We start from the raw sequence: 26,587 nt of genomic DNA, 5'->3' as shown, positions 1-26,587 counted from the left end.
TTATTCGAATACTTCTTTTTGGCCTAAATTTCTATTGCATCTGTTTATGTATTACTTGTATAATAATTTTTTTTTTTAATTAGAGTGTGAATAACACAAAACAAAAGAATCACTGATGGCAAAACCCAGCTAAATTAAATAATTGCATCCTTCTTTTAATTTTTCCACTCGAATATTATAAAATATTTTAGAATTCAAATTTTAAATTAAAGGAGTTGTAACAAATAAATTTCCAGGTAAGGTCTAAGAAATATCTGATTCAACCGGCATAATTGTACACTTTTATATAAAAACCCCCCAAAAAAACCCAGTGCCGTCGTGTCGATTCCGACTCATAGTGACCCTATAGGACAGAGTAGAGCCGCCCCATAGTTTCCAAGGAGCGCCTGGCAGATTTGAACTGCCGACCCCTTGGTTGGCAGCTGTAGCACTTAACCACTATGCCATCAGGGTAGTAAAATTTAATAAAATATTTAATTCTAGGGGATTTTAAAAATGTCTACATACATGTAATATTCATTAAATTCATGAACTCAAAGTTTACTAACATCAGCTGTCAGTATTTTAAATTGAGAAATTGTCATTCGTAGGAAAAAAGAACTGCCATAAAAACACCAACAAAAATCCTCCTGTTGAAGTGTTTGGATAAGCTCTTTACAGTGTCTTTGGGCAGGTTAAATTGCTGGTTAGATTCTACAGTCTTAGGAACCTATTCCTTATTTAATTTTACTCCAATTTCAATTATCTAGAATTATGTACCAATTTTTATGCTTTGGCATCTTTTTCAAAACATGAAAACCTTATCCTATAAATCTAAAAACTCAAAACCTCTGAAAAACAAATGTTAGGTATCAAAAACTACCAAAATTCACCTGATTTTTGATAGACAAATTTTCCTAATGAAAAAAAGTAAGATATGTATCTAGGGAAAAAAACTTGATCTTTCTCAACTTATAGTTACTGAATTAACTGGTTGCCAATTGTTCCGATAGTAAACATATGCCTCAAAGGAATGCTTCAAACTATAATTAATAATTATAATTCGTAACTGTTAATATAATTCATAAAAAATTCAAATGTATTAAAGTATAAATTATACTTAATCTAGGGAAATTCTAGAAAAACACTCAAAGCCTATTTATTTTCTGTCCTTTTCTTCCAAACTAAATAAATAATACAAATGAATAACACATTCCAACCTTTGCGTTTTGGATTCATTGTCAGTTCTGTACTGCTGAAGATCTTGGCTGAGAGACTGTAGCTTTTCTTGAAGTCTCTTTTCACGGTCTACGCTCCCTTGATAAAATTTCATGTCTTTTTCCATTGCTTTCACTTTTTCTTCCATAGCCTTAAACTCATGAAGAATTAGATAGCTGACTCCACAGTACTTACAAACTTTTTCCTCAGAAGGCATCTAGAAAACAGAACATACATTTACTGAAATGATTTCTTTTAAATTCTGAAAAATACAGTTCAACTGAAGATGTTATTGAAACCACGCTGGCCAAATGCAATAAATATATACTGTACTATGCCACGGAGCAGTAAATTACTACACTGCCTACATCTGGATAAAATTTTAAAAACTGACATGATATTCAATCTGATGCAAAATCTTGGAATTAGAAAAGGACCTTTCGTGGTAAGTATTTTTCCACGGCATCTCTAAGAAAGATCTACTCTTGAAATATTCTTCATAAAATAAAACTAAAAATGATGAAAACATCTTTATATTTCTACGAGCACTTTCTTGTTTTAAAATAAGTTTTTCATAAAGGGGGAAGAAATCACTGGCCTTAGCTGCCAACTGCTCTGTGTTTCTGGCTTTTTCAGATCTTATTTTCCTCATTTGTAAAATTAGGGCATTGGGCCAAATAAACTCTAAGTTCATGTTCAGTTTTAACATTTTATGCTTCTTACAGAATTTAACATTCTGTCATAAAACTTCAAATAGGAAAAAACACTTTGAACCTAATCTCTTCTCCCTAAGTCAGTTCTTTTCCCATCGGGCAGGCACGGTTAGACAAGGCCGGTGGCAGTGGCTAAAGCACCCCTTAACTCAAGAAGGTTGGTGGTTTGAACTCAACAGACCTTTCACGGGAGAAAGATGTGGCAGTCAGTCAGCTTGTGCAAAGATTTACAGCCTTGGAAACCCTGTGGGGCAGGTCTACTCTGTCCTATAGGGCTGCAATGACTCAGAATCAACTTGATGGCAATGGGTTTAGTTTTGGGGTTTTTGGTTAGGCATGGTTATACCCATTTTACAGATGAGATAATTCAGGCTACTGTAGTTATAACTAGCTGATATGTGAATAATTTGAAATTAAAACCCAGGTCTATTTAAAACCTAGGCCTGTAACCATTTGTATTTACCAAGGAAACCCTGGTGGCCCAGTGGTTAAGTGCTATAGCTGCTAACCAGAGGGTCGGCAGTTTGAATCCGCCAGGCACTCCTTGAAAACTCTGTGGGGCAGTTCTACTCTGTCCTATAGGGTTGCTATGAGTTGGAATTGACTCGACGGCACTGGGTTTGGTTTGGTTTTACCAGTGTATTGCAGCTAAACCCCTTTTACTTCCTTCAGATAAAACATTCTTATGACTCTGGACAGCATAGGGGCAATAAAAATGGGATTCCAACAAAGTCAGGAGAGAGTTGGTTATTTTTTCTGTCTCAAGCATAAATATTCCTCAAGCAGCCTCTGCTTGTTTTGCTTTTCCCGAGGATAATAAGCTGCTTCCCTAAATATTTGCACTAGGGCACCGCACTGAAAGCAACACTTGGGTTATTTGAGGAGTCCTCACTCTGAAGGCAACCACCCTTAAAACCACAGAAACCGCTCCTGCGACCAAGAGGGGTGCGGCTTCATCTACCTGTCAAAAGTCAGCAGGAACAAACGAATAACAAATCATCTGGCTGCAATGGACACCAAATTCGATAGATTTATAACACATCAGGTTTGAAATAAATCATAATCTGGTTCACACTCTGGGTGTGTTTTTTGGATTTAATCCAAACTAGGTAAATCGTTATCCAGCCTCTGTTTCAACATTCCCAAGGACGGGGAACTATTTTCTAAAACAGCCTAGTATCTCCTGGCAGCTTTGACGTTTTGGAAGCTCATTCTCATCCTGACCTTAAAATCTGTCTCACTGGTCCTACCTAGTCTGCCTAGTAGCCACGTGGAACAACTCCAGCCTTACTGCAGACAAAGGTCTTTCTAATATTTGAAAACAGCTATGGGGAACACTCCATGTCTTCCCTTTTCCGGTCAATGCTTTGAATTCCTTCGGCTCTTTCCCATATGACGTGTTTTGAATGTCCTCCTCATTCTGAGTGATCTTCTTGGAACTTGTTCCAGTGTTCTCTAATGGTGCCCAGAACTGAATGCTTCAGTGTGGGCTCATTAAAACAGAACAAGTGGACTCAAGCTTTCCTCATTCTGAATATGAAATATCACCCACTACGATTTAAATCACAGCTCTATCACACACTCTGACTGGTCTCTGTGATGAATAAAGCCCCTATTAAAAAAAGATTCTCTGGTGTAAAACCTGCAGTATACCTGATCAAAAGGGGGAAAATGCAGATCGGAATTTCAAATTCTCATGGAATTCAGACTTTCTGGAGAAATGGAGGCTGGATGAACCCCTGAAATTACTGCCCTAAGATAATCTTAAACCTTAAACCAAAAATATCCCCTGAAGTCTTCTTAAAACCAAACAGTAGTTTAGCTTAATAAAAATTGTATGCCTTGAGCAATAAAACTAGAAATCAGTAACAGAAAAACTAGGGAAAAGAAATCAAATACTTGGAAAATGAACAATACCCTCCTGAAAAAAGACTGAGTTATAGAAGACATCAAGGAGGGAATAAGGAAATTCATAGAATGCAACGAGAATGAAAATACTTCCTATCAAAACCTCTGGGACACAGCAAAAGCAGTGCTCAGCGGCCAATTTATATCGATAAATGCACACATACAAAAAGAAGAAAGAGCCAAAATCAGAGAACTGTCCCTACAACTTGAACAAATAGAAAGTGAGCAACAAAAGAATCCATCAGGCACCAGAAGAAAACAAATAATAAAAATTAGAGCTGAACTAAAGGAATTAGAGAACAGAAAAACAATTGAAAGAATTAACAAAGCCAAAAGCTGGTTCTTTGAAAAAATTAACAAAATTGATTAACCATTGGCTAGACTGACTAAAGAAATATAGGAAAGGAAACAAATAACCCCAATAAGAAACGAGAAGGGCCACATCACAACAGACCCAACTGAAATTAAAAGAATCATATCAGATTACTACAAAAAATTGTACTCTAACGAATTTGCAAACCTAGAAGAAATGGATGAATTCCTGGAAAAACACTACCTACCTAAACTAACACATTCAGAAGTAGAACAACTAAATAGACCCATAACAAAAAAAGAGATTGAAATGGTAATCAAAAAACTTCCAACAAAAAAAAGCCCTGGCCCGGACGGCTTCACTGCAGAGTTCTACCAAACTTTCAGAGAAGAGTTAACGCCACTACTACTAAAGGTATTTCAAACCGTAGAAAATGATGGAATACTACCCAACTCATTCTATGAAGCCACCATCTCCCTGATACCAAAACCAGGTAAAGACATTACAAAAAAAAGAAAATTACAGACCTATATCCCTCATGAACATAGATGCAAAAATCCTCAACAAAATTCTAGCCAATAGAATTCAACAACATATCAAAAAAAATAATTCACCACGATCAAGTGGGATTTATACCAGGTATGCAAGGCTGGTTTAATATCAGAAAAACCATTAATGTAATCCACCACATAAATAAAACAAAAGACAAAAACCACATGATCTTATCAATTGATGCAGAAAAGGCATTTGACAAAGTCCAACACCGATTTATGATAAAAACTCTCACCAAAATAGGAATTGAAGGAAAATTCCTCAACATAATAAACGGCATCTATGCAAAGCCAACAGCCAACATCATTCTAAATGGAGAGAACCTGAAAGCATTTCCCTTGAGAACGGGAACCAGACAAGGATGCCCTTTATCACCGCTCTTATTCAACATCGTGCTAGAAGTCCTAGCCAGGGCAATTAGGCTAGACAAAGAAATAAAGGGCATCCAGATTGGCAAGGAGGAAGTAAAATTATCTATATTTGCAGATGACATGATCTTATACACAGAAAACCCTAAGGAATCCTCCAGAAAACTACCGAAACTAATAGAAGAGTTTGGCAGAGTCTCAGGTTATAAGATAAACATACAAAAATCACTTGGATTCCTCTACCTCAACAAAAAGAACATCGAAGAGGAAATAACCAAATCAATACCATTCACAGTAGCCCCCAAGAAGATAAAATACTTAGGAATAAATCTTACCAAGGATGTAAAAGACCTATACAAAGAAAACTACAAAGCTCTACTACAAGAAATTCAAAAGGACATACTTAAGTGGAAAAACATACCTTGCTCATGGATAGGAAGACTTAACATAGGAAAAATGTCTACTCTACCAAAAGCCATCTATACATACAATGCACTTCTGACCCAAATTCCAATGTCATTTTTTAAGGTGATAGAGAAACAAATCACCAATTTCATATGGAAGGGAAAGAAGCCTCGGATAAGCAAAGCATTACTGAAAAAGAAGAAGAAAGTGGGAGGCCTCACTCTACCTGATTTCAGAACCTATTATACAGCCACAGTAGTCAAAACAGCCTGGTACTGGTACAACAACAGACACATAGACCAGTGGAAGAGAACTGAGAACCCAGATATAAATCCATCCACATATGAGCAGCTGATATTTGACAAAGGCCCAGTGTCAGTTAATTGGGGAGAAGATAGTCTTTTTAACAAATGGTGCTGGCATAACTGGATATCCATTTACAAAAAAAAGAAACAGGACCCATACCTCACACCAAGCACAAAAACTAACTCCAAGTGGATCAAAGACCTAAACATAAAGACTAAAATGATAAAGATCATGGAAGAAAAAATAGGGACAACATTAGGAGCCCTAATACAAGGCATAAACAGAATACAAAACATTACCAAAAATGATGAAGAGAAATCAGATAGCTGGGAGCTCCTAAAAATCAAACACCTATGCTCATCTAAAGACTTCACCAAAAGAGTAAAAAGACCACCTACAGACTGGGAAAGAATTTTCAGCTATGACATCTCAGACCAGCGCCTGATCTCTAAAATCTACATGATTCTGTCAAAACTCAACCACAAAAAGACAAACAACCCAATCAAGAAGTGGGCAAAGGATATGAACACACATTTCACTAAAGAAGATATTCAGGCAGCTAAGAGATACATGAGAAAATGCTCTCGATCATTAGCCATTAGAGAAATGCAGATTAAAACTACGATGAGATTCCATCTCACTCCAACAAGGCTGGCATTAATCCAAAAAACACAAAATAATAAATGTTGGAGAGGCTGCGGAGAGATTGGAACTCTCATACACTGCTGGTGGGATTGTAAAATGGTACAACCACTTTGGAAATCTATCTGGCGTTATCTTAAACAGTTAGAAATAGAACTACCATACAACCCAGAAATCCCACTCCTTGGAATATACCCTACAGAAACAAGAGCCTTCACACAAACAGATATATGCACACCCATGTTTATCGCAGCTCTGTTTACAATAGCAAAAAGCTGGAAGCAACCAAGGTGTCCATCAACGGATGAATGGGTAAATAAATTGTGGTATATTCACACATGGAATACTACGCATCGATAAACAGTGACGAATCTGTGAAACGTTTCAAAACATGGAGGAACCTGGAAGGCTTTATGCTGAGCGAAATCAGTCAGAGGCAAAAGGACAAATATTGTATAAGACCACTATTATAAGATCTTGAGAAATAGTATAAACTGAGAAGAACACATACTTTTGTGGTTACGAGGCGGGGAGGGAGGGAGGGAGAGGGTTTTTTACTGATTAATTAGCATATAAGAACTGCTTTAGGTGAAGGGAAGGACAACACTCAATACACGGAAGGTCAGCTCAACTGGACTGGACTGGACCAAAAGCAAAAAAGTTTCCGGGATAAACTGAATACTTCAAAGGTCAGCGGAGCAAGGGCGGGGGTTTGGGAACCATGGTTTAAGGGGACTTCTAAGCCAATTGGCAAAATAATTCTATTATGAAAACATTCTGCATTCCACTTTGAAATGTGGCGTCTGGGGTCTTAAATGCTTACAAGTGGCCATCTAAGATGCATCAATTGGTCTCAACCCACCTGGAGCAAAGGAGAATGAAGAACACCAAGGTCACACGACAACTAAGAGCCCAAGAGATAGAAAGGGCCACATGAACCAGAGACCGACATCATCCTGAGAACAGAAGAACTAGTTGGTGCCCGGCCACAATTGATGACTGCCCTGACAGGGAGCACAATAGAGAACCCCTGAGGGAGCAGGAGATCAGTGGGATGCAGACCCCAAATTCTCATAAAAAGACCATAGTTAATGGTCTGGCTGTGACTAGAGGAATCCCGGCGGTCATGGTCCCCAAACCTTCTGTTGGCACAGGACGGCAACCATCCCCGAAGACAATTCATCAGACATGAAAGGGACTGGACAGTGGGTGGGAGAGAGATGCTGATGAAGAGTGAGCTAATTATATCAGGTGGACACTTGAGACTGTGTTGGCATCTCCTGTCTGGAGGGGGGATGGGAGGATAGAGAGAGTTGGAGGCTGGCAAAGTTTTCACGAAATGAGAGACTGGAAGGGCTGACTCATTAGGGCGAGAGCAAGTGGGAGTAAGGAGTAAGATGTATATTAACTTATATGTGACAGACTGACTTGATTTGTAAACGTTCACTTGAAGCTAAAAAAGAGTTAATAATAAAAAAAAAATTGTATGCCTTGAGCATTACGCTCTTTTAAGAACTATCTATATGGGCCAAATTGACAACAGCAACTTGAAAGATTAGATAGGAACCTTAGAGGACAGTGAGTTTATGCTAGTGGCAGAGGAACAACTCAGAAAAGGAGGGTGAGAATGGTTGCACAACTCGAAGAATGTAATCAAAGTCACTCAATTGTACATGTAGAACTCGATGAATTAGTGTATGTTTCACTGAGTAGATTCTCAACAAAAACAAAATAAATGTTTTTTTAAAAAACCTGCAGTATAATGTCTCATTATACCAATCATTTCTTTTCCATGTACCCTTTTTGGAAAACCCACCTTCCACAGCCCTGGATTTTCTGTTTGGTCATGGGACTAGGGCCTCCTTCCACCCATCTATCCTATCTACGGCTGTTTAGGGGGCCAGGAGTGGACACTGGACCCAGAAGAACCAAGCCCTAAGCTGGGCTGAGCCAACTAGGCCTGTAAGTGTCACAGATCTGGACGTTTAGGTCACCACTTGTGGCAGCCATTAAAAGCGAAGGGTCATGAGTAAGGTACAGAATAAGCCACATTACTGGAATGAGAGAGAAGACTGCACAGAGGGATGCTGAGACATAGACACTGCGGCTCCAGAGAGAAAGACAGAGAAGGTGGAACCTGTCGCCACCTTATACATGGTGACCTTCCAGCTCCTTGCTTCAGTCCCTCTTGAGATTTGGCTGCCGTACTTGACTTTGGGATCTTCTTCCACTATCCTCTCTTTTGCACCTTGAGCTATTTATTCCTTTCAATCAATACTTCTGTTATGTAAGCAATTGGTTTTCAGATCTAAGTGCAGAAAGGTACTTATATATACATTAGTCAAAGTTATTGACTTTGGTATCCAGAAAGTTCTAAGCTTTATGTCTTTGCAAATTTGATCATTATAAGGCATTTTATCCAACCAACTCACTGACTGAAAAAAAAAAAAATGCTGACTATGACAAAGTTGAGCATAGAACGCCCCAACGTATCACGTCTCCTTGGTAGACACTAATCCACTTCTCAGCACACTTTAGGTACAACTCTTCAACTGGTTTTTAAACCACCCAATTTTCTTTGTAACCAGCCTGTATGTATTTATATTGCCTTTTAGGATGTTATAACAAGCTGTCAAATGGCTTTATAAAGCCCACATATTCTATGCCCACAATAGTTCCTGGGTCTAGTAACCCTACCCACAATGAAATGGCAAGGCCTGCATGCTGGCTCTGGATGAATGTAAAACTGGTGCAAGGGTTACTGTATTCTTCAGTGTATCCTCACTCCAGAATCTTGTCTGGGGTTGAAATTCAGCTCACTGGTGTGTAATTTATGGACATTCTCTAAACAGAATAGCGTTTGTGCATCCCTACACGTCCTCAGCGATCACCGAGACTGGCTGTGCAACCCCATTCAGAGGCAGTATCAGTCCCCAGGATATAACTCATCCAGGTCAAGAGACCTGAACTAATTCAGAGCAGATGGGTATTTCCTTACAATCTCTTTTCCCATCTCGAGTTTTGGTTCATCCTCATCAATCTGAAAATTATACTGCTTACTCCAAGGTATGTTCGTCCTTATCCTTTTGACTATTAATCACAGTTCTTGCCCTGCTCCTGGCAAAGTGCCCTGTCCTTCTCCTAAAGAGAATCCTTGATGGTAGAGCATATTTGCAGAAATAGCATATCCTTCACAGTTGTGAAAACTATTGGAATATTAGTCCACACTAATAATCATGGGGGAAATGCCAAAATAAGGGAAGCAATGCATTTTATAAAACAGGTCTTCTTGAAGTTCAGAAAAGAAAGCCAAAACATGACAGTCATTATAATGTAAGAAGATAATAAAATCGTAATCATCCACAAGGCTAGCCTCCTGACGACACCTAGTACAACCTGAATCACTGAGTGATCTATGTTAAATAAATACACTGCACAAAAGTTTTCCATGCCATTAAATCGTAAATAATTTCCCATAAGCAAAACTGCAACAACAAAAATGCAATAATTCTTTCAAATTCTTAGTTTCTCTATGGGCTAATTATTTAGGACGTTTCTGTGAAACTCGAGATGATATGAAATACTGTAATTATGTTCCCAATTGAAGTAAAACTGATCTTTTTTTATGTGAAATATAATTTGTGCTTCATTCTTATAACTTGGTGTTATATCATTTCCCCATTTTGTACGTAAAATAATGACATGCTGTTATACTTGACAAAAAGGCTATCGTTAGCAGATGTTTTTGTTTTCTACAAGATGGACTTTGGAGAAGGCAGTACATTAAACAAATGCAGATCCGTTTGAAAATAAATTATAAGACGAACTCAGAAAAATGTACTTTCAAAATTGCAGTTATTTAATATACAAATAACACAGAACTTCTGAGAGATTAAATTAGGCTTCAGATCCTTGTCAAGCTCCCGTCTGTGCTTCAAAAAGAAAGGCACTCAGTAACATCCTGCTGGCCAACTGAGGCATTCGTGACTCCAGAACGGTTTCTCCTTTTTTTCCCCATCCATCACGTGTGTTCTGGAAACCCTGGTGGCGTAGTGGCTAAGTGCTATGGCTGCTAACCAAAAGGTCAGCAGTTTGAATCCACCAGCCGCTCCTTGGAAACTCGATGGGGCAGTTCCACTCTGTCCTATAGGGTAGCTATGAGTCAGAATTGACTCGACGGCAATGGATTTGCTTTCTTGGGTTTTTTTTGCAAGTGTTCTGGGCTTGGAGAAGAAAAAAAGAATAAACTATTCCACAAAAGTAAGAATGACAGCAGTACAAAATGTTAACCCTTCTAAGAAGGCTTTGCATTTAAAAACATGTGCTCAATCAAAAAAGCGAGTATCTAGTAAGTTTCATTCCTGCTGGGAGGAAAAACTTTGACACTGGACAATGGATCCACCTATCCATTAGTCACATGACCACGTTATCATTTAATGAGGTCATCAGGATCCTTCGTTACTAACAAGCCAACCTGCTGCACTACCAATTTAAAAATCCATTTGGTAAAGCGATCTATAAAAAACCCTACAGGGACATTATAGTTAATGGTGACTACTAAATGCTTTTCCCCTGAGACTGGAAACAAGGCAAGGATTGCACCCTCATTGCTCTTATTCAACATAGTGAAAGATGGCCTAGCCAGAGCAATGGACAAGGAAAGGCATACATATCAGAAAGAAATGTCACTATTTGAGACGATATGATCGCCTACATAGAAAACCCCGATAAATCTATAGTAAAACTCACAGAACTAATAAGTTCAGTAAGGTTGCATGATTCAAGATAAACATACAAAAAAAAAAAAAATGCACCTGTATATATCACAACAAACACATGGGCACTGAAGTGAAAAACACAAAATCACTTACTTAAAATGGCTCCCAAAAATGAGATACTTACATATAAATCTAGAAAAACAATTCCAGGACTTGTGTGTTGAAAACTACAAAGTGCTAATGAAAAAACAAAAATCAAAGAAGATCTAAATAAATGGAGAGACACACTGTGCTCATGGGTTCGAAGCTTCACCATAGTAAAGATATTAATTTTCTCCAAAATGATATACAGGTTTAATGCAATTCCTACCAAAATCCCAGCAAGATGTTTTATAGTCCTAAACAAGTTTATTCTAAATTTTATATGGAAACGCAAAGGAACTGAAATAGCCAAAACAAATCTTGAAAAAGAAGAATAAAGTGAGGAGAATGTACTCGATTTCAAGATACAGTGCGGCTGATTCCTGATTGATCACTGTTGTGTGGCCTTTCTAGCCACGGTCTTGTAACTCCCACCCAGTTGATTGGGCAGGACCCTGTGATAGGGTAATCCAAGGGGATTGGTCAGTTTTGCCTTAAAAGACAGTCAATTCCAGAGCGGATGGGAGGAGCCCACCACCACCAAGGAAGGAGAGAGGAGCAGGAGAGGTCCAGCTGCAGAGACCTAGCAGCAGGGAGATGGCGTGGTGGACTTCCCGGCCCACAGAGAGAGAAAGCTTAGTGTCTTTGGGCCGAGGCCCAGGGCCAGGGAGAGGTGTGCCCGCAAGCACAGCTGGGAGATGGCGTGGTGGGCTTCCCGGCCCACGGAGAGAGAAAGCTGAGTGCCTTTGGGCCGAGGCCCAGGGCCAGGGAGAGGTGTGCCTGCGAGCACAGCTGGGAGATGGCGTGGTGGGCTTCCCGGCCCACGGAGAGAGAAAGCTGAGTGCCTTTGGGCCGAGGCCGAGGGCCAGGGAGAGGTGTGCCTGCGAGCACAGCTGGGAGATGGCGTGGTGGGCTTCCCCGCCCATGGAGAAGGCTGAGTGCCTTTGGGCCGAGGCCCAGGGCCAGGGAGAGGTGTGCCTGCGAGCACAGCTGGGCACAGGCTGTCCTGAGGGCAAAACTGCATGCTGAGTGTTCCTGAGCCTGAATTGTCACTGTTACTTCCCTAACAAACCCCATAATCCTGAGTATGGTCTGTGAGTTCTCTGTGGCCACTGCAATGAATTATTGAACCCAGCAAAGAAGTAGAGAGTGCTCTGCTGTGCGAGGGATGGTTGGCGTCAGAATTAGTAAAGGTGGTGGAGAGAGGCGGCTTGTCTGGCTTCCACCTCATGGGAGTCAGCCTTGTGCTGTTGATCTTGGTTCTCCTTTCCCCTTGTGGGGCTGGAGGAGGTCAGACACTGCCCCAAGCCGTTTTTACACAAAACATACTACATAGCTACAGTAAACAAGACTATGTGGTACTAGTGAAAGGACAGATACACAGACCAAAGGAACATTATAGAAAACCCAGAAACAGACTTGTATAAATACGCCCAATTGATTTTTGACAAAAGTGCAAAAGCAATTTAGTGAAGGAAAGATAGACTTTTCAATAAATGCTACTAGAGCAGATGAGCATCCATAGGCAAAAAGAAAAAAAGAACTTCAATCTAAACCTCACACCTTATACAAAAATTAACTGAAGATATATCACGGACTCAAATGTAAAATGTAAAAATATGCTTACAGAAAGACAACTCAGGAGAAAATCTTTGGGATTTAAACTAGGTAAAGAATTTCCAATATCAAAAGCATAATTCACAAGTGGAAATATTGATAAGCTAGATTTCATCAAAACTAAAACTTCTGCCCTGCAAAATATCCCTGGGAAGAGGATAAAAAGCAAGCTACAAACGGGAAGATTTTTTAAAAACCACATCTTTCACCAACAACTAGTATCCAGATTTTATAAACAAGGCTCAAAATCCAACAGGGAAAAAAAAAAAATCCAATTAGAACATGGGTAAAAGACATGAAGAGTCATTTCACCTAAAAGAATACAGATGGCAAAATAAGCACATGAAAAAATATTCAACATCATTAGCCATTAGACCCAAAAAAAATCAAACTTGTTGCCATCCAGTCGATTCTGACTCGAAGCGACCCTATAGGACAGAGTAGAACTGCCCCATACAGGTTCCAAGGAGCACCTGGTAGATTCAAACGGAGACCTTTTGATTAGCAGCCATAGTTCTTAATCACTACACCACCGGGGTTTCCCATTAGCCATTAGGGAAATCCAAATTCAAACTACAAGGAGATATTGCTTCACATCTATCAGAACAGCTAAAATAAAAAGTAGCGACATCATCAAATGCTGGTGAGAATGCGGAAAAAATCATTCATACAGGGTCGGTGGGAACATAAAATGGTACAGCTACTCAGGAAAAGAGTTCGGCAGCGTATTGAAAACAAAAACATATGACCCAGCAACTGCATTCTTGGGCATTTATCCCAGGGAAACGAAAATTTACATTCAAACAAAAACCTGTCCACAAACGTTCACAGCAGCTTTGTTTGTAATAGCAAAAACCTGGAAAAGCCCAGAAGTCTTTCAAACATTAAATGGTTAAGCAAACTGTGGTACATTCATACCATGAAGTATTACTCGGCAATAAAAAAGAATGGACTATTGGTACAGCCAGCAACCTGGATGAATCTCCAGAAAATTATGCTGAGTAAAAAACTAATCCAAAAAGGCTACATACTTACTATATGTTTCCATTTAGTATGGAGAATATATGAAACGAGAAAATTATTGAAATGGAGCCCAGATTAATGGTCTGTCCTATAGGGTCGCTATGAATCAGAATCACTCCGACAGCAACGGGTTTGGTTTGGTTTGATTAGAGGTCATGGATTGGGGGTGGGGGAGGTGGGCATGCCTATAAATGGGCGACGTGGGGGGAATCCTTGTTGTAATGGAACTGTTATGTAACTTGACTGTATCAATGCTAATATCCAGGTTCTGACACTATACTAGAGTTTTGCCAGAGGTTACCACTGGAGGAAGCTGGGGAAAGGGTACATGGGATCTCTTGGTGTAATTTCTTACAACTGCATATGAATCTACAATATCTAAAAATAAAATTTTTAAAAAAACAATAAAAGTAAAAATAATGTAGGACTGAAATACCAAGCATTGATTCATAAAGACATTTTATTGAAGACAACAGATTAAGTGGTTACTTTGGTGAAGGGTAAGACAGTACACAATACTGGGGAAGCCAGCACAACTTGTCCAAGGCAAGGTCATGGAAGTTCCATAGACACATCCAAACTCCCTGAGGGACCAAATTACTGGGCTGAGGGCTGTGGGGACCATGGTCTTGGGGAACATCTAGCTCAACTGCCATAAAAAAATTTTTTTTTTTTTTTAACCATAACATAGTTTATAAAAAAAAATATTCTACATTCTACTTTGGTGAGTAGTGTCTAGGGTCTTAAAAGCTTGTGGGCGGCCATCTAAGATGCTCCACTGGTCTCATCCTGCCGGGAGCAAGGGAGAAAGAAGAAAACCAAAGACACAAGAGAAAGATTAGTCCAAAGGACTAATGGACCACAACTACCACAGCCTCCACGAGATTGAGTCTAGCACAACCAGACGGTACCCAGCTACCACCGACTGCTCTGATAGGGATCACGATGGAGGGTCCTAGACAGAGGTGGAGGAAAATGTAGATCAAAATTCTAACTCTTAAAAAAAAAGACTAGACTTACTGGCCTGACAGAGACTGGAGAAACCCCAAGAGTATAGCCCCTGGACACTCTTTTAGCCCAGTAATGAAGTCACTCCTGAGGTTCACCCTGCAGCCAAAGTTTACACAGGCCCATAAAACAAAATGAGACTAAAGGGGCACAGCAGCCCAGGGACAAGGACTAGAAGGCAGGAAGGAACAAGAAAGCTGGTAATAGGGTACTCAAGGTCCAGAAGGGAGAATGCTGACAAGTTGTGGGGTTGGTAACCAATGTCACAAAACAATATGTGTACTAATTGTTTAATGAGAAGCTAAACCTTCACCTAAAGTATAATAAGAAAATAAAAAAAAATATTTTATTGAGCAATTTCAAGAAATGCTGAATTCATTATACATGACATACCTATGGCTATTTAAATATGCTTCTAAATTATATCTCCTCCAATACCTGTTTTTCCACCAGGAAACCTCATCTTAGTAGACTCTGTGACCCTCTATGGCCAGCCAGCAAAAGCCTTTCTAACTACACATTGACAAATGCAGATTTTTCATGACTCATAGTAATATTTTGAAAGAACTGTCTTTCCTAATAAACTACCTTGGATCACAATCTTAAGTGAATGGTCTCTCCAAAAATCACATGGCTCCCTATTTCTTTTATTAGGTTTTAAAACTGCAATTGCTAAATAACACACCACACACCCTCCTACATGCAGACACACTCATATCCCTACTTTCCCGGGGGAGGGGGTTAGCTCTCACATTTCTATGGCCATTTTCTTTTCCCTTTTCCTCTGCTTTAACTCAGTGCAAAATCTGACCCCAGCCACAGTGGCCCAAAATGACCTGGAAAATTAAGTTTATTTTTTTCTGGCAATGACAATCTGTGCTTGGAAATATAAACCTGTTATTCTGAATAAACTTCAAAGTTCCAAAGTACTAAAATCACTTCACTGAAACAGGCCAAAATGAGCTGTTACTGCTGGGGAAAGGGACTGTTATCCCAAAAGGAACAGTGTGCTCTTCAGCTCTTGCCCTGCCACTTCTGATTTGCAAAATAAACAACTTCAGTCTCTTTATTTTACTTTGTGTCCTGGGGAATAAAGACCTCCTAGAGCTAAAATTCTATTACAAGTATTCATTTTGTCACTTTTTAAAAAACAAGAGGTCAGTTGGGCTTTTGCAAAATAACTAATTTTTCCACTAGTGTGTTACTGTTGTTTTGCGTTCTGCACATGTCCTCTAGTAGACACAGCAAAGGGAAGGCTGTTCACTGCTTTCTTATACAAAGAGGGGTCTGTACGTCTCTCAAATGGATTGACATACCTGAGGGAAAGAGAGACAGAATTACTACTTTGCAGATCTATAAATGATGCTTCAGTTTTACTGCTGTGGCAATAAGATCTTAAACACTGAAGTGTACTATAATTCACGTGCATTCTGCTTTGGGAATGCTGGGTGAAAATTCCAACAGCAGTGCTGGTTAGGTAGGAGCCAGCTCAGGCCTAGCCAGAGAGCAGATTTAGGGATGGGGTCTAAGTACACACAGAAGTAAACTGTAGAGTCAAACAGTAGATAAGGTGACAAGCGTGGTCTTGCTGTCCAGCCCATGGGCCTTGTCGTGGATTGAATTGTGTCCCCCAAAATATGTGTGTCAAACTTGGCTAGGCCATGATTCCCAGTATTGTGTGATTGTCCACCATTTTGTCATCTGATGGCGTTGTAAAACTTACCTCTATGATGTTAATGAGACAGGATTAGAGGCAGTTATGTTCATGAGGCAGGGCACAATCTACAGGATTAGGCTGTGTCTTAGGTCAATCTCTTCCAAGATATAATAGGAAGAGCGAGCACAGAGTCAGGCGGACCTCACACCACCAAGAAACAAGAGCAAGGAGAATAGCGCATCCTTTGGACTTGGGGTCCCTGCGCTGAGAAGCTCTTCAACCAGGGAGCTTCCCCCAGAGCCGACAAAAAGAGAAAGCCTTCCCCTGGAGCTGGTGCCCCGATTTCAGACTTCTGGCCTCCTAGGCTGTGAGAGAATAAATTTCTCTTTGTTAAAGCCATCCACTCGTGGTATTTCTGTTACGGCAGCACTAGGTAACTAAGACAGGCCTGTATTACATTTTTTGCCACTTAGGAAGATGGAATTTTGTTGGAATTCTGCTCTATGCTCAGTCAGAAATTAGACGAAAAGCAAAAAGACCAAGGAATGGGAGTGAGAAGATGAACTTATTCCTTCCTCCCTAAGGTTCCCGGAGAAGACAAGGCCGGGAGATGCTTTAACAACCTCAGCATTCTAATCAGGCGGTGGGTTCTCTACAGGAGGTTCTCTCCTCAGTCTCCACCCCTTCTCTTTAGTGGCCAACTCCTCCACCATCTGTACTGCGTTCTTGCCACTCCCCTTTTACTACTACGGCTCATTTTGCTCTTAACAGTAGAAAAAAAAAATAGTAGAGGACAGGCATTTTCACACTCTCGTTTAGCAACCATCCTATTTCCATACCATATAGCAAAAATAAATAAGAAAGGTTCGCATCATCTTCTCTTCCCTTAATTCTATACTAACCTCCTCGCCTATCTACAGAGAAACAAATGAATAAATAAAACACAGCAGGGGCTTCCTAAGTAAGAGAAATGAGCATGCAAAACCAACACGAAAAGTTAACAGAAGAACAAGAAAAAAGAAACCTTTGAAAGACCTCTTCATCACTATACACCAGTCTGACCATCTCAAATCCTTTTTTAAGAAATGGAGTACAGTTTCCAAGCCATTATGAAAAAGATCTTTCTTTTCATCTTAAAAATAAAGTGGTTCTAATCTCAACTCTTCCTGTTATCACTACAAGCTACCTATCTAACGTGATTCTATAGAGAACGACATATGCAAGCTGAATAAAGAGATACACTCGTCCATTCAGTATCCAGTGACTGCCTGATGATCACCAGGCAATTAAGTAAGTTAAACTTCAGACAAACTAGATAAATCAAGCACAAGTAAGAAGCTATGGGAAAGCAAACAGCTGACTCCTTCTTACAGACTGTGCTTTCACAGACTTAGGGACGCATGCACACATTCGGCTGCTTTATGATCAGGCAACCAGGCCAGTGTTTGGCACATAACAGGCACTCAGTAAATACTTGTACGAAAAGGTCTGGAATACTGAAAATCTGGGATCAGGAGGTAAGTTTTAACAAGTACAGAAGACAGAGCTCCACGATCTTTACGTCCTAGATGCTCAGTAGGACAAGGGTTACGACCAGAATACGTGTCCCAGGCCTTGGTCTGCTCAGCTTCCCCTCGTGTCCCTACTTCTCCTGCACCATCTGGACAGCTGCCATTCCTGCTTTGAGATACAACTGTAGATTTATAAAATGCTTGGGTTTTTTTGCATTTTTTAAACAATTTACTTAAAAAGAACTGTGAGCAGGAGGAAGACACTCATAAAAATCTTATCAAAATAAATTTTTTTATGTATTCAAAACATTCTAATTTGTTAAACATCCTCTAACGTGACCGGCTTATTCCCACTGCGAAGCTTCTGTTGTTTTGGCCTAGGGCACCCTATCCCGTGTGTCTATGGAACACTCAGCCTTCTAAGGTCAACTCTAGTTCCACCTGTGCGGAGCACCCCTTGACCATCCCAGTACTCTGGGGTTCCTCTCCCCACCTTCTCTGTTCTCTCAGCAGACACGATCTATACAACTTACATGGCACTAAAACCATACACTGCCTTATAGTTATTTTCTTATGTGATTATATATCCTCCTCCTGTGAGATGATTAGTATCTGAAGTGCCAGTATTGTTGCTGGTAGGTTTTGTTTTGTTTCTTTTAAACTCTACCACGCCTAGCCTAGTAAGCAGAAGACACTCAGGTGAGGGAGAAAGGAAGGACAGTTCATGTCTTCAAACACAGTCGGCATCTTTTCTCTGCTGAGCACAAGCATAACTGAGCTCTCTCTGTGCTTATTATCTTATGGCCTAACTCAAAAGCTGAAGCAATTTGGATGCAATGGTTTACAAGTTCTTTTCTGTAACTGGACTTCCTGTCCAGTTCCTGCTAGGCTGCAGTTTACATAAATCGGAAGGACAGGCACTAACAGTAACCATCAGGCTAAATCAATGGCGTTATCACTGCTAGCAGGCAGATCAAAGCAACAGGCACAGAGAATAAAAGCGTACCTGAGAGCTGACTACGATTTTTAATTAAAAAGTAATGGGTTGGTGGTTAATTAAGAGTTGGCTGTAGATTTACTGAAAAAAACTGAATGAGTAATGATACCTAAGGTTTAAGGTTTTAACTCACAATTTAAGCCAATCATTTCCAAAGAGGTATTTTTTTTTAGTTATACTTTAAAAACAGATGGACTGTCACACTAAAGCTGGGAGAAATGTTTTTGCCTGAGGGCAGATGTGAACTGGCAAAAAGACAGTAGTAAATAAATGTGGAGAACTGTTGACTAACCAGAATACATCAGTTGATAACGTATTTAAAAAAAAAAAACCAAAAAACCCGTTGCCATCAAGTCAATTCTGACTCACAGCGACCCTACAGGACAGCGTAGAACCACCCATAGAGTTTCCAGGGAGCACCTGGTGGATTCAAACTGCAGACCTTTTGGTGAGGAGCCATAGCACTTAACCACTACGCCACCAGGGTTTCCTGATAACGTATGAAAGGTCTTCAAACTGTGCCTGGCACACGGTAAACCAAAAAAAAAAAATCAAACCCACTCTTGTCAAGTCGATTCCGACTCACAGAAACCTGCAGGACAGGATGGAACTGCCCCACAAGGTTTCCAAGGCTGCAGATCCTTACAGAGGCAGACTGCCACATCTTTCTCCCGCACAGCGGCTGGTAGATTCGAACTGCCGACCTCTCTTCAGTTAGTAGCTGAGCACTTAACTAATGCACCACCAGGTCTTCTTTGGCACATAGTCGATGGTGAGAATTAACACAGGTGAAACTGAAATAGACCCTCATGTGGAGAAACCTAAAAATCTAGCATCATAAAAAGTTACAAATATGGACATTCCTGGAGCCTTCTTTTCACAAGGGCTCTGCCAACATCTGGACAACTACTACTGGGCTGGAATTATGTACCTGTCTTCTTTCACAGGAACAAACAGTTTTGACTGAAATGAATTCTACGATCCTGCCCATTATGACTATTTCTTCCCACCTCCACCAGTTCATTACAGATCCCAGGACTGAAATAATCTTGAAACCTCTGAACTCATTCTCCTAGGTTTTAGAATTCTCTAGCTGCTAAGGTATACCAGATGTTACGCCCTAATAGCACAGTATGACGTCATACCTTTTGGATCTCCTCAGGTAGAGCATGCATGGGAACGTGACGATCCATAGTTTCCCAAAATTTACTGAGAGCTCTGACGTAAAATAATCTAAAAACATTGATGGCAAGAGTCAGAATTTAATTAATGAGAGGAAAATTCAAATTAAGAGATCATTTGTCAGTTCTTGGGAGCATGTGGAATGAATCGGTGGTAACTGCTCCAACAGATGTTTCACCAGCATTGAGTCAGAAGGTACAGCTGGGGGCTTCTCAGTTAGCCAGGAGGGCCACAGGACAGGGCAGAACCAGGGAGACTGACTGCTGAGTTACCACTGAGATTTTCTTTCTTTAAAAGGCATCATCCAGTAGGAATTTCCTTGGCGGCTTACCACTCATTTTTTGTTTTGCAAATATACAATAAGAATCACTTTCACATTTTAAATAGACTCATTTATTTCAGTGCAAAAAGTCCCCCCCTCCCCCCAAATGTTGTTAGAAAAAAACTAAATCTAGCATTTTAACTCAGCTGATGATAAGAGAAACAGTTGTGGCATGAATCTGGTTGAAATGATGAAGTGCAAAAAAAAACATTTAAACTAACCAGATTAAATATGACATGCAGGTACTGAACAGGGGACCGCCACTCATCCGTCAGTTTGTTGTACTGTGGTGGTTTGTATGCTGCTGTGAAGCTGGAAGCTATGGTACCAGTGTTTCAAATACCAGCAGAGTCACCCATGGTGGACAGGTTTCAGCACAGCTTTCAGACTAGGACAGACTAGGAAGAAGGGCCTGGCAATCCACTTCTTAAAAAACCAGCCAGTGAAAGCCTGATGAATAGCAGCGAAACACTGTCTGATATAGTGCTGGCAGGTTAGCCCCTCGGGTTGGAAGGCACTCAAAATACGACTGGGGAAGAGCTGCCACTTCAAACTAGAGTCAACCTTAATGATGTGGATAGAGTCATGCTTCATTTCCTGATGTGGCATGACTCAAAATGACAACAGCTGCCAACATCCATTAATAATAGGACTGTGGAATGTACGAAGTATGAATCTAGGAAAACTGGAAGTCATCAAAAATGAAATGGTACGCATAAACACCGATAGCTGGGAATTAGTGAGCTGAAATGAATTGGTATTGACTATTTTGAATCGGACAATCATATGGCCTACTATGCCGGGACTGAAAGATTGAAGAGGAATGGTGTCACATTCGCTGTCAGATCATTTCAAGATCTATCCTGAAGTTTCACGCTGTCAGTGACAGGATAATATCCATGCCTACGAGGAAGTCAAATTTACATACCAACCATGAACGCCAAAAATGAAGAAACTGAAGATTTTTACCAATTTCTGCAGTATGAAATTGATCAAACATACAATCAAGATGCATTGATAATTACTGGTGATCGGAATGTGAAAGTTGGAAACAAAGAAGGGTTGGTAGTTGGAAAATATGGTCTTGGTGTTGGAAACGACATCGGGATCACATGACAGAGTTTTGCTTGACCAACAACCTATTCATTGCAAATACGTTTTTTTCAATAACATAAACTCAACTACATGGACCTCGCCAGATGGAATACACAGGATCAAATCGACTACATCTGTGGAAAGAGACGATGGAGAAGCTCAATAGCGTTAGTCAGAACATGGCCAGCAGCTGACTGCGGAACAGACCATCAATTGCTCATGTGCAAGTTCAAGTTGAAGTTGAAGAAAACTAAAACAAGTCCACAAGAGCCAAACTATGACCTTGAGTATATTCCACCTGAATTTAGAGACCATCTCAAGTACAGATTTGATGCATTAAACACTAACGACCAAAGACCAGATGGGTTGTGGGATGACATCAGGGACATCATACACAAAGAAAGTAAAGGGTCATTAAAAACACAGGAAAGAAAGAAAAGACCAAAATGGATGTCAGAAAAGACTCTGAAACTTGCACTTGTACATCGAGTCCCTAAAGCAAAGAAAAAAATGATGAAGTAAAACAGCTGAACAGAAGATTTCAGAGGGCAGCTGGAGAAGACAAAGTATCATAATGACATGTGCGAAAACCTGGAGATAGAAAGCCAAAGGGAAGAACACGCTCGGCATTTCTCAAGCTGAGAAAAACTGAAGAAAAAATTCAAGCCTCAGAGTTGCAATACTGAAGGATTCTATGGGCAAAATATTAAACGACACAGGAAAAATCAAAACCAGATAGAAGGAATACACAAAGTCACTGCGCCAAAAAAAACTGGTCAATCTTCAACCATTTCAGCAGGTAGCATGTGATCAAGAACTGATGGTATTGAAGGAAGAAGTCTAAGCTGCACAGTGAAAAACAGGACTCCAGGAATCAACAGAATACCAATTGAGATGTTTCAACAAACGAATGCAACACAGGTAGTGCTCACTTGTCTATGCCAAGAAGTTTGGAAGATAGCTACCTGGCCAACCTACCGAAGAAATTCATATTTGTGTCATTCCGAAGAAAGGTGACCCAACCAAATGTGGAAATTATCAATGTCATTAATATCACGCAGAAGTAAAATTTTGCTGAAGATCATTTACATCGACAGGAAACTGCCAGAAATTCAAGCTGGATTCAGAAGAGGATGCAGAACAAGGGATATCACTGCAGATGTCAAACGGATCTTGGATGAAAGTAGAGAATACCAGAAAAATGTTTACCTGTGTTTTATTAACTATGCAAAGGCATTCGGCTGTGTGGATCATAACAAATTATGGATAATGTTGCAAGGCATAGGAATTCCAGAACACTTAATTGTGCTTATCAGGAACCTGTACACAGATCAAGAGGCAGTTGTCCAAACAGAACAAGGAGATATTGCATGATTTAAAGCCAGGAAAGCTGTGCATCAGGGTTGTATCCTTTCACCATACCTATTCAACCTGTATGCTGCACAAATAATCTGAGAAGCCAGACTGTATGAAGACTGTGGCATCAGGATTAGAGGAAGACTCATTTACAACCTGTAATGTGCCGATGGAAACCCTGGTGGCATAATACTTAGGAGCCACAGCTGCTAACCAAAAGGCTGGCAGTTCGAATCCACCAGGTGCTCCTTGGAAACTCTATGGGCAGTGCTACTCTGTCCTATAGGGTCGCTATTAGTTGGTATTGACTTGATGGCAATGGGTTTTTTTGTTTGTTTAATATGCAGATGACACAATCTTGCTTGCTGAAATAGAGGAGGACTTGAAGCACTTACTGATGAAGATCAAAGAATATAGACTTCAGCATGGATTACTCCTCAATATAGAGAAAACTGAAATTCTCAGAACAGGACCAATAAATGATATCATGATATCTGGAGAAAAGATGATCATTTTCAAGGATTTCATTTTACTTGGATCCACAATCAATGCCACAGAAGCAGCAGTCAAGAAATCAAACAACACATTGCATTGGGCAAATCTATCGCCAAGAGACTTGTTTAAAGTACTTAAAAGCAAAAATGTCACTTAGAGGACTAAGGTACATCTGACCCAAGTCTTGGTATTTTCAATCACCTCATATGTATGCGAAAGCTGGACAATGCATCAGGAAGACCAAAGAACTGACGCCTTTGAATTACGGTACTGGCGAAGAATATTGAATATATCATGGACTGCCAGAAGAACAAACAAATCTGTTTTGGAAGAAGTACGGCCTGAGTACTCCTTAGAAACAAGGATAGCGAGACTTCATCTCACGTACTTTGGACATGTTATCAGGAGGGACCAGTCCCTGGAGAAAAACATCATGCCTGGTAGAGGGTCAGTGAAAAAAAGACAGTGAGATGGATGGACACGGTGGCTGCAACAATAGCCTCAAACACAGCAATAACTGTGAGGACAGCACAGAACCAAACAGTGTTTCTTCTTTTGTACACACGGTCGCTATGAGTTGGAACCAACTTGCCAGCACCTGACAACAAACAAGAGAAGAGTCGTCAAAGCATCAGAAAGTAAGTGTCAATCTTAGCTAAGATGGGCGTTAATATAAGTGTAATGCAGAGATTTTACTTTCAATAGATCTTCATTTTCTATTAAAACTCTATCCCTATTGTCATAAAACCACAGAAGATGAATGCAGGAGCACCTTGGTTTTTGTTGTTGTTTTTTAATCCTTCCCAAACATGGAAAGAAAACAGACCGTCCAGTTTCATGAGTGAGGGGTGTTCATGTACATCTAAATAGTGAGGGGCAGTGAAGTAATACGATACAGGTACAGTTCCATAGCAGGGAAGCAGGCCCGAGGGCCATGAGTTACAGACAGGGAGCAATCAAGGGGTTCAGGAAAGGAGGATGCCTTATCTTTGGGATGGGGTGGGGAGTTAGCCTGGCAAGGCTTCCTGACATTTTATCAGGGCAGGATTTTAAGAGAGACTGGCCCAAGCACAGTGCTCTATCAGAGAGGGCAAACTCTGCCGTACGTAACGAGGTGGCACAGAAACAGCAGTTGGCAAAAAGTCCTGTAATGGTGGTATTTTTAAAACTGTGCAACCACTGCAAGAAAAGAGTATTCTCCATTGTCTGTGTTAGTACAAACACCCCTAGTTTTAATGATTTGCTGACTAAAACAGATAACTAATGGGCTGTTTTCCTACATAAAACATAATAATGTATGTGTGTATTTTGGTAAAGTTAAAACTGGGGTTAATTATATCAACTTAGGCCCAAACAGCCAGGTATATTACAATAATAGGATGCTTGGCAGATTGTCACAGTGACATGATAAATGTCCAGAAAGCTCATTATTCTAACTTCTGCCATTTTAAAATGGACTCACCATCAATAAAATAAGATGGTACCATCTTATCTCTACTAGTAGAACTTTCTTAAAACTATCAACTAATTCTCTTTCTAAAGTTTCACCCATAGAATTATTTGAGAACATACATCTGAGTGACAGTATAAACCAAGCAACACTGGAACTATTTTTATTTAGTGCCTGCATTATCTGTGAATCTACTCTAACTCTGCGGCTTTACCACACCAAAGGGAGAAACTGGAAGGATCTGATTGTTGAGGGAAAATTAAAAATAAAATCACCTGCCAACGCAGAAAACCCTCTCCACAAATGCAGAAAGAAAATTTTATTACTGAATAAGCGTTAAACCAGACCGCAATGCACATCACAGGTAATCTGTTGACGAGTTTACAAAAACAAAAAATCTCACTCTTGTTATAGAACCAAGCAATAGAATCCATAGCATTCGTGTTCTTAAGATAAATGGGAACCTTGTCCTCATGAAGAGGACTTGACAGTACTGTTTGCTGTGCCTTCTAGTTCAGCTTAAATTCAAGCGGTAACTAGAGGTGCCATCGCGCTAACTGCCCTTGACCAGAGAACTACCTACCTATCTGCGTGACAGGGCGGCCAGAGCTCGGAGCGAGGCGCCTCGTTTCACTCCCCGGTAACAAGGAGACAAAGGCAATGTATTCCTTGATTATATTTTAAAGAAATGGGTCCCAAGCCCTCATGGAAAAAACATGTCTCGGCTTTTAAAAGACTTACATACATACTGGAGCCTTGGTGGCACAGAGGCTGAGAGCTACAGCTGCTAACCAAACGTCGGCAGTTCCAAGGGACCAGCGGCTCCTCACGGGGCAGTCCTACTGTCCCGTAGGGTCCCTGCGTCGAAACTGACTCAACTGCGACGTGTGTGGGGTTTTTGTTTGTTTGTTTTAATACATATTGAAGTAATACAGAACGGAGTCACAAAGACTAGGCTTCTCAAGAGCGGGGGCTGACGGAAGGTCCCCTCCCCGTGGCGCGAGGAAGCCTGTCTGACGCGTCCTTACACTCCTCTGGGTGCTCTACCACAACCAGGCCGCTTCACTCCCCGGGCGACGTGCGGCCGCCGGCGGCGGCAGCTCCGTGGCCCTCGGCGAACCCGCCGCTGACGAGACGCCCTGGACGTCACGCCCGCACAGCCTCCTCGGCGCCCACTTCCGCTTCCCGCTCACACCGGGTCACGCCGGGTCACTCAGCCCTTCCGGAAACAGCCCTGCCCCTGGCGGAGCCGTCCGCACGGGCAGGTCAGGGCGAGGGGCGCCAGGCCTTTCCTCCAGTGGACGCAAAACTCGGGGGCGCCCCGGGAGCCTGTCCCTCTGCCCCGGCTCCCGGCGGACCTGCGCGGAGGAGGAGGCGCGGGAGCGAGTTGGGGCTGGGGGGAGTGGGGGCAGTGGGGCGCCCCCGGGGCTGGGGGGAGTGGGGGGAGTGGGGCACCCCCGGGAGCGGGGGGACTGGGGGGAGTGGGGCACCCCCCGGGACTGGGGGGAGTGGGGCGCCCCCCGGGACTGGGGGGCCTGGGGGGAGTGGGGCGCCCCCCGGGAGCGGGGGGCATGGGGGGAGTGGGGCACCCCCCGGGACTGGGGGGAGTGG

The 26,587-nt window shown here is 41.2% G+C and overlaps 1 protein-coding gene across 1 annotated transcript in view; it reads right to left on the bottom strand.

Moving 5' to 3' along the window:
* Positions 1-26,330, bottom strand: part of LEKR1 (leucine, glutamate and lysine rich 1) — a 178,627-nt gene extending 152,297 nt beyond the window's left edge. Inside the window, exons 1-3 of the mRNA XM_064275639.1 lie at positions 25,718-26,330; positions 20,222-20,309; positions 1,200-1,414 (exon numbers count right to left, since the gene is read on the bottom strand). Of these exons, the coding sequence (XP_064131709.1) occupies positions 1,200-1,414; positions 20,222-20,269 (263 nt within the window). The 5' untranslated portion in view covers positions 20,270-20,309; positions 25,718-26,330. The remainder of the gene's footprint in view (positions 1-1,199; positions 1,415-20,221; positions 20,310-25,717) is intronic.
* Between the last annotated feature and the right edge of the window lie 257 nt (positions 26,331-26,587).

Source organism: Loxodonta africana, chromosome 23 (genome assembly GCF_030014295.1).
Source record: "Loxodonta africana isolate mLoxAfr1 chromosome 23, mLoxAfr1.hap2, whole genome shotgun sequence".
Classification (NCBI taxonomy): domain Eukaryota; kingdom Metazoa; phylum Chordata; class Mammalia; order Proboscidea; family Elephantidae; genus Loxodonta; species Loxodonta africana.
Note: the sequence above shows the minus strand (reverse complement) of the source record. Positions and strands in the feature narration are given on the sequence as shown.